At 48.4% G+C, this 21576-nt stretch overlaps 1 protein-coding gene across 2 annotated transcripts in view; it reads right to left on the bottom strand.

The window, feature by feature from the left end:
* GDPD4 (glycerophosphodiester phosphodiesterase domain containing 4) overlaps window positions 1-18677 on the bottom strand; it is a 38810-nt gene extending 20133 nt beyond the window's left edge. For both annotated transcript variants that reach the window (XM_072855300.1, XM_072855301.1), the window contains exons 1-4: window positions 18604-18677; window positions 3971-4179; window positions 3238-3341; window positions 2082-2175 (exon numbers count right to left, since the gene is read on the bottom strand). In XM_072855300.1, coding sequence (XP_072711401.1) covers window positions 2082-2175; window positions 3238-3341; window positions 3971-4153 — 381 coding nt within the window. In that variant the 5' untranslated portion in view covers window positions 4154-4179; window positions 18604-18677. The remainder of the gene's footprint in view (window positions 1-2081; window positions 2176-3237; window positions 3342-3970; window positions 4180-18603) is intronic.
* Window positions 18678-21576: the final 2899 nt, after the last annotated feature.

Genomic DNA, 21576 nt, shown 5'->3' with positions numbered 1-21576 from the left:
TGCCTCCCAAAGTGCACTGCTCAACATAGATGCATGCAGCAATCTTGCCAAATGAGACACGATGATGTGGTGATGCAATCAAGCAGGGCAAGTGCCCTTAGAAATACCCAATAGCTTTGGGTGGGTTGCTTAACAGCTTAATGAAAGCAAGGAGCAAATGGACCCTCACTGCAGGGGCTGTTCCCAGAGCAAAGGCATCTCTGAAGTGTTTCTCTTATAGGACTTGCCTGACAGTATCCAAACTCCTCGTATTCTTTCAGGTTTATCTGTGTTTCACCCTCCTGAGGAAGGCAAGTGCTGTTAGCCTCATTAGATAGAACTGAGATGCTGAGAGAAGGAGGATATGTCTACACAACAAAGAGTGGGACCAAGACTGAACTGAACCATATAGGACACCAATTTTGCCTCATATTTTCCATCTACCTTTCTGGCTTCACTTTGCCCACCACCTGCCCTGATAGATTCCAGCCATCACATCCGTGCTGCCAAAGACAAAAAACTCCTCTAAGAAAGTCCACTGCCTGGACACTGGCTGATGTTTGGATCCAGACAGGGCTTGACCGAGCTGACACACCAGCCCCAGGGGTATTCAGGCTCCTCAAGCCCAGGAAATCATGTAAAGTCCATTTCTAGCATGTGCTATGATGGGTTAGTCTAATCCTGAGGTTGACTCCAGATCCACAGCCTGCTGAGGTATGATCTCAGAGGTATCCATGTCACAGGGGCATCTCCAGCAAAGCTCTGACTTGCCCAAAGTAGCATTGTAACTGCCAAACCACCCACACTGTCCCATGGCCACTGGGAAAGCCAGGCTTTGCTGAATAAGAGACATTGAGCCCTAGAGCCACCAGGGTGTCACAAAATCGTTGTAATTAAATATTGTTATTTGTCCTACTCAGAGGTCAGTTAGTCCACAGTATTTATGATGCTATTGATCGCTGTGGGCATGGCCAAGCAGCTGTCCTATTTATCACTTTGGTATTTTATTGCTAGCACTACAAGAAAATCACTATTTATTTGTACTTCAGCAGGGACAAAGGACCCCAGAAACCTATTGTGTTAGGCACTGCATGAACAAAGCAAAAAGAGATTCCCTGCCATGAGCAATTTACAGACTGACTACATGATGACACGTCAGGGAATGGGTAAGAACAGAAGGAATTGATGATAAAAGCTGGTTGTCTTGGTCACAGAGGTGAGTCAAAGCCATAACTTCATCCTCAGCACCTGGCATTTCAAAATGAAAGTTGGAGCAGGCATGAGACTGAACATGGACTCGTCCCTGGAGTTAAAGTGATTTCATAGCCTATAGCTCTGGATGCAGAGGGTGGAAACACAGATGCAGATCTATCTTTTATTTAGGGGGTCCCTATGAGAGAATGGACAGGGACAAAGGATGACTAGGTAGAAATTTTAGGAAATGCTTGCTTTTGGTATGTTTTCAGTAACCAAAGCAGAGAGCAGATCAGAAGTCTCGAGAAAATTTCACAGGATTTGGAAAAGTGAAGATTTCAGGAACATTGCCTCTTTGGGCATAAACTTCAGGAGCATTTTGTGACCACGTCAGCAGTCTCTACCTGTAGAGAAACCCTCCAGCAAAGCGGAGAGTCAAGGCAGCTTCAGTGATAATGTTCCCCTTCTTCTAATGAGCATTTTTCTTCAGGACTAGAGGAATAACTCAGCTTTGACGACATATCACCACCGCTACATGACTCAGAGCCCCATACTTCCCTGCTGTCAGAACAATCTTTAGTTTCCCCTAAATCTGGATCCAGCCACTGCTGGCATATCTTCACTTGGGTTCAAGGACACACTGGACACATTCATCGAAGGGAAATCATTGAGAGAAATCACAGAAACTCCATCTGGCTCAGAGACCCCCAAGCTGAAATTGGTCATCCACCGGTGGACATGGGGAGAAAGTACCATAAACACTCGTGTTCCCAATCTTCCCCAGGTATCCACTGTCTAGGGATCATCTGCAGGGCTAGGCTGAGCTTTGGTCCGACACATTAAAGCCATCTCTATGTTTACTTTTTAGAGCTATAAGTCACGGTCAGCTTACAAGGAGCATTACTTACCAATAACAGCGCGATGTACATGAACAAGATTGCAGCCACAATCAGGAGAACAAGAGACCAGAGAAACCAGAAGCCCAGGTTCCCATAGTTATACCTAAAAAGCAATAAAATATGATGATAGCATTTGTGGTTAGCATATGGACTAGAGGGGAACAACAGTTCCTTGAAATTTTGCACTTTTCAAAGCAATAAAACAAAGAGCGAGGGAGGAATAACCTGCCCTGTAACATGCAAAAGTGGTTAAGAGCCTCCTTCCCCAAATCCGTGATTGCATTAGCCACCAGACTAATACCCAAATGCGCTGGGGTGATAAATACAGGACCATATTGATGGCCTTGCTCCAGAGAGCTCGCAGTCTGACTGTAAGATACAGCACCTCGCTGCAGACAAGGCAGCCTGGGGAAACAGTAAGATGACATGACTCAGGCCAACAGCCCACCTTGTCTGCCTGCGGTTGTGTAGGGCACCGCAGCAAAAAGGGGATTTGAGTCAGGTTTTGAAGGAGAAAACACCAGAAAGCTGGAGGAGCTGCAGAGGAATTGCCCAAGGAGAGACAGAGGGAAGCTTTACTTTGTACCCAAAGGCTCGATAAGGATGAATAATATAATTACACCTTTCCTCCCCATAATATCTGAGCTGTTTTCATTTAATTTTAGGGCCCAGATTTGCATAACTGTTACCTACATACTGCAGAAGGAAAGGATTTGCATAAATCCCTGCTGGTTATTTCTTCCTTTCGAGCCTGGTAACATGCAATTCTCTTTGCAGTGAGATAGCTGGTGCAATGCCTCCGATGTCAGCCACTACATTTCTTCAGAGGGAACAGGGAGGAGGGGAAGGGGAGACTCAGACAAGGTAAGGAAAGAGCTATTTAGTCCCCTTCACTCACAATGTTTGTGATGATGATTCTCCCCTTTCTCCCAAATTCGCACTTACACCTCTAAACTGTAGCCAAGCAGAGGGCAGAGCCTCAGCACCTCTGAAGTCACTGGACATTCAATTTGGATGCTGTAACCAAGAGTTTAAGAAGCCAAATCTTTGTCTCATGGCTAAAGTGCCCTGCTGCAGCCCAGCACCTGGGGAGGGTGCTCATATCTTCCCAGCCACCCTGGGGACCTGCCCGAGGAGCGGGAGAGAGGAAAAAGATGGTACTTACCAGTCAAAGTTATTGTAGTCATTTTTAGCTTCACCCCACATGTACAGAAAGACCAGAGAAAAGCAGAAAGCTCCAACAAGCAATGGGAAAAACACACATTCCCGCTGGAGAGGGAGAGGAAGGGCAAGTGGTCAGAGCCTTATCTATCCCAAAGCAATGAGAGCAAATGGCAGATACTTTTAGGCTGTCCATAAGACATGTGGCTTGGTGCTGGACATCCAAGAAGCAGAGATGGAGATGACTCCCCCCTCCCGTCCTCTGTGACCAGGGGATGGCCTCAAAAGAGTACTCTGCAGTATTTATTTTCAGGGAAAACAGATCTCATGACTTCGCAAATAAACAGGATTTTAACCACTTCATGTGAGAGAGGAATTGCACTATGCAGCATCCCTCTTTACAATTTTTACTGCACACCCAGCCCAAATTTTCCTCCTTTAATTTGATCCTATGGTTTTGAGATGCTTCACTGGCCTGGAGGGTTTGCTGCAAGGTCCTTTCCTGCCACCACACATTTGTTAGCTGCATGGCGGCACAAACAAACTGAGCCTGCCATGGAAACACAGCAATACATCAATCGCTTAGAACCAAAATCTAACAACCCAACAGATCTCAGTGGGTTCCAAATGACGTTGGGCAGGGATGGCTTTGGCCCACGACATCAACCACTTGTCAGCTTGGACCGACCTGTCCCTACGCAGAAACCAATGTCTGTGTTGATTCTGAGATAATTTACCGTCTTGCAGCAGCATTTCCCAGGCTCGGTCCTTCTGCGCTGGTACCGTTTCCATCGGCAGCTGTAGAAACCAGCCAGGCAGGAGATGAAGGGCTGATGCTCATACCTCTGTAGCAAGTGCCGACGTACCACCTTCAGCTTCCCAAACTTGATCCTCTTGAGGCTGGTGGAACTGGCCTCCATCTGAGTGGCTTTATCTCATCTTCCTCCTGAAACGAGACCACAAGTTTTATGGGGAGACTGTAACCCTCCTTTCCTTTTGGGTAAGCTTTTCATATCAGTAAAAAGAGAGGAAGTTTTCTCAAGAGGATGCTGCAACCAACAGGGAAGGGTGCTGAGAACACCTCACCTAATTTTATATACCTAAGTGAGATGTCTAACAGAAAAGCATGGTCATCGCAAGTCCCCTCAGCAGTCAGTGGTGCTCCTGGTTGTAACTTAGGTGCTCTGAATCACCTCTGAGGGAACCTCTGCCTCCTTTTGACTACAGGGAGCTCTGGGAAATGAAATCACCAACTTAAGCACTCTGTGCAGATTCTCAAATTATGTCAGATGTACCTGAGCCTAGGCTTAGCCATGGGAATTAATTCAACATCACTGTGACTTCTCTGCAACCTGCTATCAATTTAACTAGCCCTTGTAGGAAAGGGACTAAAACTCTCCAGGTACACAGGTCTCTTGCACTGGCAAAACTGCAGCACTGCAGAGATTGATCCCTTAAGAAAAAATTATTTCCTGACTGAAATACCTTTACTTGGCACAGTTTTTCAAGGGTAGAAAGAGTAGCTGTGAAGATGCACACATGGGAGATCTGTTCATAATCAAAATTTTAAACAAAGACCTTGGTGGTAAATTGCGACTGATGTAGTTAACAGTGAAGCAAATAGCACAGGCGTTTGTGCCAGCAAAGAGCGGTTCACCCAGCAGGGCACTATCAAGACCGCAAGGAAAGATTTAGAAAAAGAAGTCTTGCGATGGCATACAAACAAGCACCATTATCCAGCACTTCTTCAGAGTACAGAGATAGCCAGAGATGTTTTTCTGTTGCATTAAAAAGTGCCATGTCCAAATCCAGGCATGTCTGCTGCAGAGTCCCAGCCTAGAACTCCAATTTCCCTGATTTATCTGATGCAATAACAGTCTTTTAAGAACAAAAGTGAACAATTTGCTGCACTGTACACATGGAAGAAATGTACATGTAAATTGTTTGCAAGTAACTCAGAGCCCAGTGTGTCTTTGCAGAAATCAGTGGATAAATCCTTGCAAATTGACACTTCCAAAAAACTGATCAGTTTGCAGAAGGCACGAATAAAACAGAGACACAAGATACAAGTTAAAATTGAAATGACACATCCCCGGTACCCTTTCCAAATGTCCCGGTCTATTGGCAGCTGGCGTGCAAGGAGAGAGGATGGAAATGAAAGAAAACGGGTTTCAGTTTGAACTACTACTAACTGAACAATACCCAAGCATGCCATGCCCTGAATGCTTTCCTGAGACAGACATGTCTGCCCATCCAGGACAGTCACAGGGAATCAAACGCTCTTGGATGTGGTGGGGTCAAGGCATTCCTAGAAGCTCAGCAGTATCAGATCTGGGCACCAGTAGGTCACCCCATAGTAAAAAATTGATGCCAATCTCATGTGGCAAGATGGTGATCCTGCTCTTGAATTACCCAGAGCACAGACGGGGGGTGTGGGCATTATGCCACCGGCAAGTGGTGCAGACGGCAGCTGATCCTGGTGTCTTTCATCAGCCATCCTCAAGTACACCTGGCATAAACCCAGCAATTACCAAGTTACCCCAGCCACATCTTTTGAATATATTTGAACCTTCAGAGCTCTTACCAGAAGGGTGTCATGTACCATGGGGTTGCAGTATTTGTTACCTCCTATGAGGATCCCTAAACCATGTGTTTCCCTGTCACTGAACCACAGCATCTGTTCTTCCCCAGCCCTTCTCCTGCAGCAGTAGGAATTCAGGACACTGGATCGAAATCAGCAGTTTTGCTGGCAGGGGCCATGAGGCTTGTTACTCACATTCCTGGTGTGGGCATGAGGCTCACACATCAATATTTACCTATGAGCACATAGGATTTGACAGGAAAACAGAGATAACAGAGACCTCAAAACACTGTTCGCTCCATCTGGCTGGCTACAGCAGCATGTCAGGTGTTAAACATAGGTGTTCGTCTACCCCTCAGTGCTGGAGATCCCACCAGCTCCCAGGACAGGCTAATCCAGTCCAAACTAGCTTTAACATTAAAAGGTTTTTTTGTTTTTTTTTTTTTTTCCCAAAGTCTAGTCTCCTGTGGTACAGTTTAAACCCACTACTTCATGCCCTGTTCATGGTGGATATAAGGAACAGTTTAAACTTTTCCTCTGTTACATATTTCACAACTGTTTGGATGTCTTCCCACAAGCCCTCTCTAGACTGAACAACCCCAGCTTTTCTAGTCTTTCCTCGTAGTTCATGTTTTCTCCACCTCAGAGCATCCTTGTATGGATTCTCCTTGCATTTCCCATGGTTTTGGCACATGGTAGCCATAACAGGACGTGGTGAAAAACCCACAGCCCCTCCAGGGCAGACCTGTGCACCCATAGCACAGGCTACCCAATGCTGGCAGCATCCAGTTTCTCCCATGTATCAAACACATCATCCGGCCTTGGTCATCTGAATGCTTAAATAATTCACCCTGAACTCACTCCCAGTCGCAAGGGACAGGTGTTTTCAGCTTTATGCACCAGAGCACTTAAGAACATCTCTATAATTAAGAATTTAATGAAGTCCTGCCTTAGTCTTCCCACATAAGCAATCTCTCCAAGCTCAGGGGTTGTTGGGGAAGGGACCCTTCATTGCAGGGGAGGCTGGGGAGGGAGGAAGAGAGGAACACAGCCTCCTTTCCACAACCACCTCCATCAATCCCTAGCCCTTCCAAAAACATCAGTCTGGCCAAAGAAGAACAAACACCTTTCTGTCTCACATCCCCTCAATCCCCATAGACCCTGTTGTCCAAGATGTTTAGCAGGACCACTATAGCAATAACACCTTTCAGTATCAAGAGATTCAAAGAGCTGAGCGCAGGCACCTCAAACAAGGTCCTCAGGGCACGGTGGCACCCAGCCCTTGCCAAATTTTGGGAAGCAGCGCTTACGAGGCTTAATTTTAGGCATCTGCGTTTGCAAATTCTGCGCCCAGTAAAACCATTTTTGGAGCTGTTTATAAGAAGGAGTGCACCACTCTCTCCCATCCTTTGCCAGCATCTGTTCTTCCTAGGGGATGAGAGCTACTGTGGCTGAAATCCTCCTCTGCTCAAAAGAGAAATGGTTATGCACAGAAGACCTTGCAGTCACCTGCCAGACCCATCCAGAAGCAGAAGGAGAGACTGACAGAGGCTAGAGACCAGGGAAGTCAATATACCTGTTATATCACATCTAGTGGGATCAGCAAGCTCTCATCCAAAGCAGAAACCACTCTGCCAAGCCCCAGGTCATGACTTGACCCAGGGCTGCTCCTGCTCCGTCTAAGCATATGGGACTCACATAGGAAAAAACAAATGGGACTCTTGGAGCCACTCCGCCCCACAGCTGTAGGGGACTGCTGGGTCTTTGCTGAGGAACAAAGCACAGGAGATGCTTGAGACACCAGACAAAAGGCAATGCTTGTGTGTAGATGCAAAGGAAAGAGTTGACAGGGATAAAAAATACCAGAGACCACTCACCAAATATTTGGGCTACTTCACTCTGAAGGCAGTGACCTCTAAGAAGAGCTAATCTCCCTCTCCAAGTCCGTGGGATGCAAGTATCTGCGATGCATTTACACTGTGCTGTTGCTGGTATCAGCAAATACTCCAGTGGCAACTCCAGGAGAAGTCCAGGAGAAACCCCTCTTAGTGGTGACAAGTCCCATGTGAGGATGAGGAAGGCAAAGGGAAACACAAGGGCAGCCAGAAAGGTCCTTCTCAGCTCAAAATGTACTCAGACCTCCAGGCACCCCTTTCTTCTCTTTATCTGTGTCCTTCCAGACAAGCATCACTCCTTCCGTTTTACCTCCACACCTTCTCCCAGGTTCAGGTGCACCTCCATATGCTCATATACTGTGTTTAATTTAATGCAAACTCCCTCCTTACACCTCAGACACTCTTCAGGTTCTCCATGACCCTCCATCCCACAGTTTCCTCCTTGATCACAAATTACCAGCCTGTTACAGCTGCGGTGGGGCATTCAGAAGCCATTAAAGCATCTCTCCCAAGGTCTGGCTGAATCTGCCATGCTTCAGACCACATTGAACGTTGAAGCATTTGAATTCACAAGCATCTGACCCTAACAAATATCCCAGCATCTGGACCCAGCAACCATCTAAGGGGCAAACAACCCCACAACATACAGTTGTGAGGCCAAAAGGAGGTCTGCATTAGGGTTTGGAGCAGTTCAGTCATTGCCAGGAAGCAGCAAGAGGCCTTACGTCTTGCTTTGCATCTAGATTCGAAGCAGAGTGCTCCTAAAATTTAGAGGTTGTCTGCAATCCCTACCCACCTCTGCCAGGCAAAGGTAAATGGACAGAGGAGGGAAACAGCAAACCCGAATCCATTCACTGGGAAAGCCACGGGAGCAAAGAGCAAGCAGGAAAACATGCATCAGTAGGAGAGCAAAGTTTAGGACTCCTTAGCAAGTGAGCCGTGAAAGCGGTAACATATGTTTTTCAGCTCCATAAACCCATGAGACCTCAGGTCTTTCCCTTGCAAACAGAGACTTTGTTTGCTTGCAGATAAGAGCCTCCGTAATTGCAGGCAGTTGAACGGGGCTGCTCGTTTCCCACTGCTTGACAGAGAGTGAGGAAAAGCATGAGAAATAGCTCCGGGGGGATGATGGAGGAAGGAGCAGGGGAGAAAAAGCAGGAAACATATTCAGCTGCACTGACTGAACACAAAACAGTACTGCAAGCAGAACTTGCTTGAGAGGCCAGTGCACAAGCAAGAGAGAGTGCCCTTGCCTTTTTTGGTGTTGTAAAGCTGGGGCATTCATCTTTCAATGGGTAAACAGGCACAGCAGCCAAATCTGTCATTGCCCCATAGCTTTTTCTTTGGATCTTTTAAGTCCATGCTTTCTACCTTTCTTTTCTCCTGCATCTACCTAGCTTTCTCCAACACAATATCCTACAACATGTGGGTAGTGGGTGCAGGGCTCTTTCCAGATATTACAGACACACTTCCCAGTCAGCTGCAGGTAGAGATTTGGAAAGAAAAATACATAGGTACCAGCAGCCAGATGAGGGACATGGTGATGGTTATTTCTCAGCACCTCAGCATGGTGAGCTTGCCCTGAGCATCTTGATGGTGTATGAAGCCTGATGCAGGCAGGAGATAGGCATGATGCCCACTTTGCCCATACCACCATGTCTGAGGGATTTGGAGAGAAAGTGAACCTCATGCTGGGCAGAAGAGGTGTCTTGAGCCTGAGCTGAGCCTCCCCAGCACCTGCAGCTCCCTTGTGTGGAGATTTCTGGTGCTATCCCACCACTCTCTGGGGCATCGTTTCCTGCCCTTCCACCTGGGAATCTTTCACAGCATCACACCAACAGATGCAAAGGAGTAAAATCAACCCCCTGGCAAGCTACTGGGTGGTCACCATCACCACAAGCTGCACACAGACCCTGCCACCAGTCAGAAAAACTCAGCAAAGAGCATCCCTTAAACCTGCCTTTCTACCCTATGGAGTCTGCCCAAGGATCTGGATCACAGCCTAGGATCCTTTTTATTTCACCATCATCTGCCTCCAGTTTCTTTTCAGGGAATTAATGAGGTTTAACACCGGAAATGAAAAAAGATCAAATAAAATAAAGCTAGTCATAATCTCTCTATGATAGGGAATAAACTCTATATGCTTTCCTTTCCCTGGCAGATGATAATTATAATCTATCACTAAGACTTTCAACAGTTTCTTTATAAGCCGTAATTATACCTTACTTCTGTGTGGGATCCCAGGCAGTATGTGCAGCCTGGGACAAACACGTGCAAAGTACATCTCATGAATTGCTTAGCTGTTGGCTTTGAGGTGGAAGATCACAGCCACCAGCAGAAAGAAACAATAGGGCTTAACACAAGAAACAACGAACAAATGTGGAAGTAGAAGGGGTTAACAGGGAATAACTGCTCCTGCAACTGCAGGGACAATATTTCTCCATTTCATTTGTTGTAGTACACCTCCAACATGCAATGGCTGTGGTTTTCAAAGCTACAGGGAGGTTTCCACCAAGGTTAATGTCCTGTATTTTGTAATATGCCACCACACTTTGAACAGACACAAATAATCAAGCCCATTTCAAACAAATTAACCTACAAATACAGCTGAAATCCTGCAACTATTAGGATTGCACAGGGACTTACCCCATCACAGAGGACTCTCTGCGCTACGGTCTAAAGGTCAGACACCCAGCAGGAGCTGTGCTGGAAATGGGTGGTGTGGTCTGCTCAACGGTCAGTCCCTCATCTGTGGTCGCATGCAAATGCTTTAAGGCAAGATCTTCTGAGGCAACCAATCAATTTTTTGGGGTCAGTTTGATGAGCCCTTGAGGAACCCCCATTGCTGGGGATGAGTGATATCGGTTTGGTAATGCTGCTGCCAGCCCCAAACTTCTACGCATACTCCTGCATGGTGAGGCAAGCCTCACTCCAAGGTGGGATCTATTCACCTTAAAACAAAATCAGACGCTGGCCATGGAAGTTTAGGGTAGAAAAGGCACCTTAATCCCTGGCTTTATTCCAAAATGACCATCATAGGAAATAAGGTCCAAAGTTGAACCACATTTTTGCACAGATCACTTTTTCCTCTCACCCAGCACCCCACCACCACCCCCGCCAAATTGTTCGGTGTCTTTCTATTCCCTCAAGGTACCTCTCTCAATAGCCTCTCACGCTCGGAGCATGTTTGTCCCCAGTGTCCAGTCCCCAGGGAAGACTCTTTATCCACAACCACTTGCAGAAACCTTGTTTAATCACGATCATCGTCATTAGAAATTACCGCTGTTTTTCTTCATCTTCAAAGCACTTTGAGGGCTACGTTAACAAATATGTGCCCAGGAAATTATTGGCCAAGCCTCAGACCATTTACAATGGATTTTATAGAAATGCTTTCAGTGTGGAAACAGGCAAGGGGAAATCATCGTGTTTGTAAAAGGGTCTCATGGCACTACAATAGATTTTCCCTCTCGCCTGCTAGGAGCAAAATGAGTGTTTTGAATAAAGCTGATGAATAGTAGCTTGGAAAAAAAAAAGAGAAGAAAAAGAAGGGGTGGAGAAAGACTTTTCACAAATGCCACAGCTTTGACTGGACTCAAGCATACTCCTGTCCATTATTGCTCCTCAGAAACCTCCCAAAAGGGCTGGGTGGTTTCAGTTCTGCAGAGGTTTACATGCCACTGGCATCCCTCCGTAGCCAGGAGCAAAGATGTAGGTCTGGCACAGATGAGGATGATTTCAGCTAGGGAAGCTTTCCTTTGAGGGCGAATGGGAGGATATTCCCAGCACAGCTGTTCAGTGGGGTCTAGGTTTAAATTATTTTTGACTGAGAGCTTCCTTCTAGAGAGGTCCACCTCACTTACCTTCTAAAGAGGTCCTCCCAGCCCACTCTGCTTTTCTTCTGGAAGGTCTTGCTCAGCCCAACCCTCCTTGTAGAATGTTGCACCTCCCCCTCTTCCTTCTAGAAAGTCCCAACAGCCCCAACTGTCCTTCTGGAAAATTCCACTGCACCACTCGAGCAAAGGTGGCTACCTGCAGCCACCAGCCCAGCATACTTGGTGGCCATCAGGCTATGCCAGCCCTGGGTCTCCATGGTCCCAAGGACTAAACCTGCAGCCGCTCCATCATGGTGGGTCCAGGTGATGAGTAGGCAGGAGGTGTGGCAGCCCTTGCTGCTCTGGGGAAGACGGGATGCTCCAGACCCAAGGGAGGAAAGGGTGACCTGTGTCCAACCCAAGGTGCTCTGCTAGCCCCAGGTGGCAGCAATTGCTGATGGCTTTATTGGTGGTAATGAGGGAGAGAAGATTCTGTCTGAGGATAGCAAAGAAGCCCCAAAATCCAGTATCAAATGCTGACCCAAACACAGCAGAATTTTGTACTTTCATGTCTGTTTTCCAAGTGTTCCTCTGTAGTAAAATGTGGATAGGGCCCACTTTGGCCATGGAAGGGCCTGAAAAACACTGGTACCTCAGAAATTAGCCTCAAAAGAGGTCAGGAACAGCAACCTTCCTGCTGTGACCACATGGAGACCTTCCACCACCCAGCCAGATGTTGGTCCCAGCTGGCAGCAGCAAGAAGTCCATGTCTAGATGTCATTTTTCTCACCTGAAGAGGGAATCGGGAGCATCAGTGAGCTCATACCTCCAGGTCAAGCCTGAAAGTGGAGACTCAGCATGACCAAATTGGGGTGAAACACTGCTCCCCACACTGCAGCGTGGTCAACAGGAGAAGGGAAGAGTTTTGTCCTCACAACGCTTGTGGCTGTGCAACATCACCAGCAGCGATGTGTGCAGCCGTGCTCAGCCCATCCCCGTGCAGCATATGGGGCACAGCCCCGGGCTTTGCCCCTGGGTGGCCTGCCGCTTTCTAAGAAGTCGCTCTTCCACCATTGAAAAGCCACCATGGGGAGGCAAAAAGTGCTTCCACAGCTCAAACCCTGCCTGAAGGGGAGGAGGAGGAGGAATAAATCCCTTGGAAAAAAAAAAAAAAGGAGCTCAGAAAGGGGGGAAATATTTCTTTGAAGATAAATCCTACTTTGTGCAGTTCAGCATGCCCTGGCTTCGGTCCCTCTCTGCTCCTGTGAATGCCTAAGCGGCTCTTTGTGCCCTGCTGTTAAGGGGAGACAAGGAGATTGGGACGCAGTGTGGGGGACCCTCTCCGGCCCCACAGCCCAACCGAGGGCAGCACACCGCCACGAGCATCGTCTCCGAGGGAAGACTTTGTCTGTCAGCGAAGAGGAGGGAAGAAAAGAGGTTTGCAGATCGCATACCTCTGCCCGGCAGCTCTGCAGAGCCCTATTCAGCCCAGACAAAGGACGGGGGCCCTGGACGGCCACTGCGCCGAAGCCCCCAGCGCTGGCCCTCCCCCAAGCTGCGGGTGTTAAAGTTCAGACCTTGGAGCAAAACACCCCTGCAAGGAGGGGAGGAAAAGGAAGGAAAGGATGCTTTCTCTGCCACCGGCCAGAAGTTTCTCTGTTTAGTTATCTACAGCATCCAAATGCATCAGGGCTGGCCCATTTTTGCACCGTAAGAATGTAGTTCTGCTGTTTCCAGAGGAAAAAATCCTTTCTAGCTAATTAAACACTACCACATTTTGGCATAAGCGGTCTCAGAAAACTTTTGAACCCACTTTAGAGCAAAAGGATAGTCTGACACACAAGATCCATGCTCAGATCCCCTGACCTAACGCCAGCCTACGGATGCAGCAGTGCCATCACCCAGAGCCTGTTTCCCAACTTAGGGTTGCACCAACAGCGCAACAAGAGCAGCAGATGAGGACTGTACAGCTCATTTGATTTTCATCCGTCTGCTGGTGTGAGCCATGGAGTCTGCTTAGCAAGGCAGGAAGATCAGTGGGTTTCATTGTGTGGGCATCACCCCATGCAGACAACCCGTGGGCAGAACCTCGATGGACCTCCTCAGGGCCCAGGACACCCAGCACAGTCAGCTCTGCTGGATCAGCACCCAGCAGCACTCACATCCCAGCAGCCTGGAGGAAGGGAACAATTTATTTAGGTGCAGAGCTTGGGGTGGGTGTTTACATTCCTCCCTTGGTCTTCCTGGAAGAGCGGTTGGACTCATCTCCTCTGTGTTTCAGTGGTCACCCTGAGCTCCTGGTACAGCCAGTGAAGACACAGGCACAACTCAACTCATCCAAGGGCAGATGTCTAAATAGGCCAGATGAACTGTGCCACACATGTCCAGAGTGCCAGGGCACAAACTCAGCCCAAGACGAAGAGGCGTTTGTCACTCAAACCCAGCGAGCCCAGTTCAGCCCTGTGCAGTCCAGCTCACCTTCAAGGATCTTCTGCATCCTGGGCTTCGCAAGCTGCCTTGGTATGGGCACCAAAGCCCATGGCTACCTGGAAGACGTCCCCATAGAAAAGCTCAGACCAGGCAGACGTCAGCTACTGGGATGAGGAAAGTGTTTACCAGGATCTGGGAGAGCCAGGCACTGCCAAGCACACAATGGACCTTGCCCTGCTCAGTTTTTCCCTGCTTGGTTTAGCTTCTCTGGTGCTGGGAGCCAGCCCTGGATGCCTGTGCCCGGGTCAAGGCACAAGGGCTCTGCGGTTACAGCTGGCAGTGACAAACATGCACCAGCTCGGTGCCAGGAGCCAGCAGGCAAGCCTCTGACATCCCATCCAGGGTCTCCTGACGCCAGCCATGGTGACGCTTCCAGATGCAACATTTTCTGGATCTTTGTTAAAGCCCTTCTCACCTATAAATCATGTTTCACTTCCTTCCAGCTCACCGAACACCTCTTTCCAAACAGCAGTTTCTGCCACTTGCATCTCACCCCCAGCTCCGCAGGGACAGAGGTGGACGGGGCCACCTGTTGTCACCCAACCAGCAGCATGGAGAGCCCCAGGACACCCCAATGCCAGGGGGTTCTCTCCCCATTGGCTGTGGGTCTATCCCTGCTGCCATACAAAGGGCAGCCACAGAAATTCTCCATGCGGGGTTACATGAAGCATGGGGACCACAGCTGGGTAGGACCACATGGAAGACACCAACAGGCTTATTGAGGGCAGTAGTTCCCAACCCTGTAGTTCCTCATTCTCACAGAAGGGCCAAAAAATCATTCCCAAAACCAGCATTCACCGTGAATTGCAGAGGAATACAGGACTGGCTCAGCTTGGTAGCAGGTTGCCAACGGGCAGCAGGGAGGGAAGGAGGAGGTTGCAGCAATAAAGCACTAAGATGGGGGCTGGATAATCTGGGAGACGGAGAAGGTAAAAGGGTTGGTGTCATTCATCTGAATTTCTTGCAAGAACTGAGTTTTGCGCAACCAAAAATTCTTAAAAGCTTTGCAGGGAAAGAGAGCACTTAGGAGAGAGCCACCATGACCCCACAGAACCTTTCTGACTGCTTTAAGGCATGAATCAATTAAAGCAATCACGGAGCAAAGGTTAATCAGTAGCAAGTACATCTTAAGAAATAAGTTGTCTTTTAAAAAGCATTTGCTCTTGCCAGTTTCCCCCCTCCCCCCTTTTCTAAAGTGTCTTTTATTCCTCCAACTCTGGAGACCTTCCAAAATAAGTTCAGTGATTAAGAGCAGCTGCCGAAAGGACTGGACTGAATCGGTGGTGGCAGTCTGGTCCGCAGGAGCAGAGAGGACTGGACCTGTTATTGTCACAGAGGCTCGGTGCTGTACAAAAGTCTCAGGGATTGAAAACCTTCCAGGGGCTTCCAGCCTAATTAGAGCAGATGGAGGCTGGAGAAACAAGTAATTGCTCACAGTTGCATTGGAGAACAGAGGAAATGAAATGGGAGAGTAAGGAAGGGACTGACCGCAAAGCATTTCTACACAAGTCATGAGACTCCAGCTTGAGCATGCAGGCATACAGTGATGCTTCGAGCTGCTCCCATGCTGTGGCCTACTTGCAGATATGTTCTTCCTTCTTCTTGCACCCAACAGTGGAGTTGATATCAAAACTGCACCCATGAGCAGCAGCCACAACCTCATTCACATATGTACACATTCCCCCACCCAACCCTGCCCTATCTCCCTGCCTGCTGCTGTTATAGTGCATTACCATCACGGTTAACTTCCTGGCAAGCGTTGACTGAAGAGCTGGCGTACTGTGGTGGCCCCAAGAGCCTTCCCTTGGCACCAGACCTGCAGAGGATGAGTCCCAGGACAGGGTTCCTCATCTCTCTCTTGCTACAGCATCATGTGCACTCACATAGACTACAACTGCCCAACCACCAGAAAGGACCTGGGCCAGGAGCATGGAGAGTCCATCCTGACGCTGAAAGCAGGTCCTCATCATGCTTAACATAGCACCTTCCCTGGGGACACCACAAAGACTTGCATGGCAAACAATGACAGGAGAATAGGACCAGTATGAGACCAGAATGTGGGCATGTTCAATCTCTTCAACCCTCTAAAGTATCACTCTTGCTTCTTCCCTCCTTTTTCCTGGAGAGGACAAGAAACGCAGCAGATGCCAATGTCCTGCTGGTGGGGAGAGTCACAGGGAATATGAGCCAAGGTGACCCTCTGTTTACTGGGATCTTATAAAATGCCAACCCCTCAGCCACCAAAAAGCAGCCAGCCATGGCTCCTCCTTGAATGCTGCTGGGAGAGCAGTGTCCAGCACATGAAGAATAGGATGAGGACAAGATGCTGAAGAGATGAGCACCTGCAGGCAGCTTGCTCAGCTCTCTCGCACAAGGTGTCCAGAGCTGGAGCAGAGGTTGCAATGTGAAGCCAAGCCCGTGCTGCCCTCCGGGCTCATCCTGCCATGAAGGCATGGTCCAGGGTGCATCACAGGTTGTGTGTCCAAGCTGCTCTACCCACACTGGCTCCCTTTCTTTCCTTCCAGTAAGATCTGGAGCTCAAAGGATTTTCCCAACTTCTTATCCTATCTGCTCTTCTAAAAAGTAGTCCAAGACCCCCATTTATCGCACACCACAGAGGTGTCTGGGGCAGTCCTACAAGCCAAACCATAGGTGGTCACTTCAAGATGAGGTACAGACCTCCTCTTTCAAAATATCCCAAGGTGTGGAGTTAGGTTTGGACCGAAGCCAGGGTATTGCTGCATGCATGCACAGCGTTGCAGTCTGCAGGGACCAACCATCGCAGAGCTCCCTCCAGCCTGTCCCACACACAAAGCCACCGAGCTGGGACTTTACCACTAGGCAGGATTTGCTCCACGCTGAGAGGAGGCAGGAGCAGAAGTGTCTCAGCTGATGGGTGATAACTTCTGAAGCCATTTGCACACAACGAGAAATGTTTGCTTGAAAGAGGGCTTCTGGGCTCTCACATGGGAAGGTAATGAAGAGCACATTGACAAAGGGCCACAAACTTAAAAAAAAATGCTTTCTCTTATAGTTTGGCTTAATCACTAAGCACGACTGTATGGTAACAACTTGCACAGAGGGACTTTGTAAGCTGCAGGTAGTCTCACAACAAGCTACCACCACCAAATTTAAAGAACTGCATTTTCATCACCAGAAATGACATGTAAAGCTCAAAAGACACCATTCGTTCATGTCCTCGGTCCAATGTCATGGCATAAGAAAGTCACAGGACTGGGTGTGAAACCCAGCTTTGTATTTCTCTGCAAAGTTTTCAAATTGCCCTGGAAATCTTGCACACCTTTTAAACATTTCAATAGCAAAGTTGGAAAGGAAGCAACAGCTTTGGCTCCCTTCACATTCAGAACATTTTTTTAATTAAAAACCAGCTGGTCCCATGGTACATTATGCTTTTTTTTGTTGCTGTTAAATGCAGCTTAAAAGCTGTAGGAATGTAAAATGCAGCTGAGCAGCTGTAGGAAATTATTCCTGTTCCCTCTTGCCCTTCCACCTGGTATCATGTGCTGGAGGATAAGTCCTGAGAGACACTACACTGTGAGATCAGGATTCCCAAAGAAAGTGTAGAAGTGAAGAGGAGGTGATGTACACCACGGGCTGGACCTCCAGCTAATCAAAGTTTGCACTATCCAACCCAAAGTTGGTCTGGTGCCAGTCCCCAGGTTCACATCAGCTGAGCGCCCGACCCTGAATTAAAATTCACTCTTTCCTGGAAGTGAAAATTCCCCCATTTCACTGCTAATTATGGTTATGGCTACAAATAATGTAATATTCAGACAACAACAGCAGACTAAAGCCAGGGCCAAATCCTGCTTTCACTTGCAAACCGAGCTGCTCTCCAAACAGTTGCCCATCAAAACTACCAGGGCGACATGCAGCGGTGGGGCAAATGTTGGACTAGAGGGTTGCTTCCAGCCTTTCCAACCACGTCCTGATTATTTACAGCTGTTTCCAGATGTTATCCTTTCACGGGTTATTTGTTCCCGAGTCAACCTCCCCGTTCACACGCTAGGCAAGCTCAGGGGAAGAAAGAGAGAGGCTCCTTTCTCCCTTTTACTATGGAAACAGCCCTTTATCCCAAGCATTGCAAATGCTTGGCTGCCGTTTCCCTCCCACCGTCGTCCCAGCTCCAGTAACCCCACCAGCCACCCACCGCTCACGTCTCATCCCAGCTCCCATTTCTCCCCTCAACAGGTCACTGCCAACTCATCCGGCACAGACCTCGAGAGCGAAGCTGGACTGCTGAGCACCTTCTCCTCCACAACCAGCCATCAGAACACCCCCCCCGCCCCGCTTGCAAATCACCCCCTTCACTCCCCTTTTGTTACTGGTTCTCCCCATTCTCTGGCTCTTTGGGCTTTGTTTCTCGCTGCAATCCAGGCAGGAGCTGGATCAATCGCCCGCTGTCGTATCTCAACCGATCCACTCAAAAGTCCAAAGAAAAAAAAAGGAAAGTCAAAGAAATCCCCCCCCAACGGTGCTAACTTTTAGGGCAGGCAGGAAAGAGCAGGCAGGGGTGTATTTCACCGGGCAGGAGCATCTTTAAGAGTTAGGAGAGAGAGGAGGTAACTTACCTTGCTGGGACGCACATGGAGAGATTATTTTTGCTTTCTGTCACACTTGGGTTGCTGTGTCCTTTCCTTGTGACACTCCAGGACCTGAATGGTGGCACCGCTGTGTGACACCCAGTATTAGAGAGGCTGCTGGAGCCGTCCCTCCCACGGTAGGAGGGGCCACACAGGGCTTAATAAATTCAGTCCCCAAGGCTGGAAAAATTAAAATCTCATCATGGGACGCAGGCAGCTGCTCACCGCATGGTTCTGGGAGACGCTGGGCACTCGCGAGTGAACCGGGGTTTGATTCATCCCTCGCCCACCCAGAACAGGAGAGGCTGGTATTCAAATCCCGCCTTGGCAGAATTAGGTGTCCAAAGGATGGGTTCCGAGGAAATATCCCAAAGGAGATTTGGGCAAGATGTGTCATCGCTGACCCTCAAAATTAAAACTACCATGAAACCTCCTCCGTGAAAATGTTTCCCACAGCTGTAAGCCTCAGGCAGGAATCCGCTGCACCAGATTTCTGAGCAACCCCGGATGCCAAAACTGCTTATTTTACTTATTTTTTGCATGGTTTTGGGCTTTAATATCTAAATCCTATTAGAGACATAACTTCCTTTGGAGGGGGAGAGAGGGCAGGTCAGCACAACAAAAGCAGTTTGTGCGGCTGTATTTTGTAATCTCCAATGTGCCCTGGACTTTCAGAGAGGCATCCGTAAAGTTTCTCAAGCTAGGAAGCTGCACAACCTCGTGGAGCTCTTCCTGCTCCTAAAAAGCTCTTTACTGCATGAGGGGCTAAAGAAACATCCCCTCCAGCCCCGGAGGGCTCTCTGAGACACCACCGGTGCAGTTTTTTCATCTCTGTCATCTCTCATGTTGGGATTTTTCTTGTTGGATGAAAAGACGGATCAGAGGGTCCCTCAAAAGCAAAATCAGCAAAAGCAAACTGCCCCTGCAAACAGAGAGGGGAAGAACAGGGCAGAAATGATGGCCCAGCAGTTTTGGGGGCAGCTCACATTACAAAGAGAAACTTTTAATTAGAAGATGAGCTACAGAGATGACAGCCTGGTTCACTCTGAAATCTAATGACGAGCAGAAGGCATGTAAGAGTTACACTTTAAAAGCAGTATTGCTAATCCTTACTTAGCACTAGGTCCTTGTCGTGGTTTTAGCCAAGCACCACACAGCCGCTTGCTCACCCTCCCTCCCAGTGGGATGGGGGACAGAATTGGAAGAGCAAAAGTAAGAAAACTCGTGGGTTGAGATAAGAACAGCTGAATAATTGAAATAAAATAAAATAAAATAATAATAACAACAATAATAATAATAAAAAATCGTAATGAAAAGGAAAGCCACGAGAGAGACAGAGAGGAACAAAACCCAAGAAAAGTAAACAAGTGATGCAACTGCTCACCACTTGCTCACTGATGCCCAGCCCGTCCCTGAGCAGCGATGGCTGCCTCCCAACCAACTCCCCCCAGTTTCTATACTGAGCATGACGTCATATGGTATGGAACAGCCCTTTGGCCAGTTTGGCTGTGCCCCCTCCCAGCTTCTTGTGCGCCTGGCAGAGCATGGGAAGCTGAAAAGCCCTTGACTAGTGTAAGCACTGCTTAGCAACAAGTAAAACATCAGTGTGTGATCAACATTATTCTCATCCTAAATCCAAACCATAGCACTATATTAGATGCTAGGAAGAAAATTATCCCAGCAGAAACCAGGACAGTCCTAAAAGAGAATCATCTCCCTTTGGAATTGGAATATGACATAAATGAGGGAACCGCAAGGTATGAAGGTAGAAGCAGCTGTTTATATTCCTGATAATCTTCCGGCTAACGCTGAGTTGGCTAGAATAAAGAGGCATGGGATCGTGTGTGAGCCTCTAGAAATATTACTCGCTTTATGGTCTGATTCCTGGCAACCTGATAAATAGGGCAGAAAAGGGTGAGATTAAGAAGGCTGATGGCACTGATGAGACACAGGGAGCAGCAACAGCAGCTTTTCCAGGTACCTTGCAGCTTTAATCTCCCAAATTGATCCACGGGATTATTTCTCCTTATATATTTATGGCTGTGTTGAGCCCAGCTTCATCACGGGGCCACACTAAGGTCCTGAAGGTCCATGCATGGGGGTGGCCTGGCAAGTTCAAGGAGTGGTGGAGAGCCCAGAGAGCCTGAGAACTTTGCTCTGCCTTTGAAGCCAGTGGCAAGGTCAGCGGTCTCCGAAACACCTTCTGAAAGGGCTTCACTGTCATCCTTGCCCAGGCTGCCTTTCTTCTAGTTGCTGCATCCTCATGGCATGGATGGCCTCCCAGGGATAAGGGAACAGGGTTGAGCAACACTGTCAGCACAAAAAAGCTCCCTGCAGTGGAGGGAAGAGCCCTGAAAAAGGAAAAGGTCATTTAAAACACAAATACAGCCTCACCTCCTAACAAGCGAAGAAAACCCCAAATATCCCTGTTCCTTGCCCTAAAATAATGCTGTGTTTTTGCTTTCTTCCAGGTATAGAGATGTAAAGCCTTCAGCGCTGGAGTTTGCTCTGCGAACACTCGCAAAGGACTCACCAGCCGGGCAGAGGCTGCTCTGGCTTCAGTATCTTCAGCTCAGAGTTCACCAGCTTATCTCAACCGCAAAACCCTCGCCCTGTGTCCCAGCCAGTGTCCTAGCCCTGCCGGCATCTGGCAATGAAGACAAGAGAGGATCTGCTGGCCCCCTGCCACCAGCAAGCCTGGCCTTGGAGTTTATGAGCCCATAAAGAAAATGCCTGCGAGGACCTGGTGCCATACAAACCCACCCCGGGGATATCAGTGGGGCAGGTCAGCCGTGAACCCTAGTGAGTCTTGCCTCTGTTTGTGTCAGGAGAAGATAAAATGGCACAAACAGGGAGCAGGGATGGTCTCCCTGCCCAGCTGCCGGCCACGACGTGGAGTATTTTGTTGGGAAATACATATGTTCACGTCCTCCCACCCTACGTCCTACCCCATTTGGGACA

Source organism: Ciconia boyciana, chromosome 1 (genome assembly GCF_034638445.1).
Source record: "Ciconia boyciana chromosome 1, ASM3463844v1, whole genome shotgun sequence".
Classification (NCBI taxonomy): domain Eukaryota; kingdom Metazoa; phylum Chordata; class Aves; order Ciconiiformes; family Ciconiidae; genus Ciconia; species Ciconia boyciana.
Note: the sequence above shows the minus strand (reverse complement) of the source record. Positions and strands in the feature narration are given on the sequence as shown.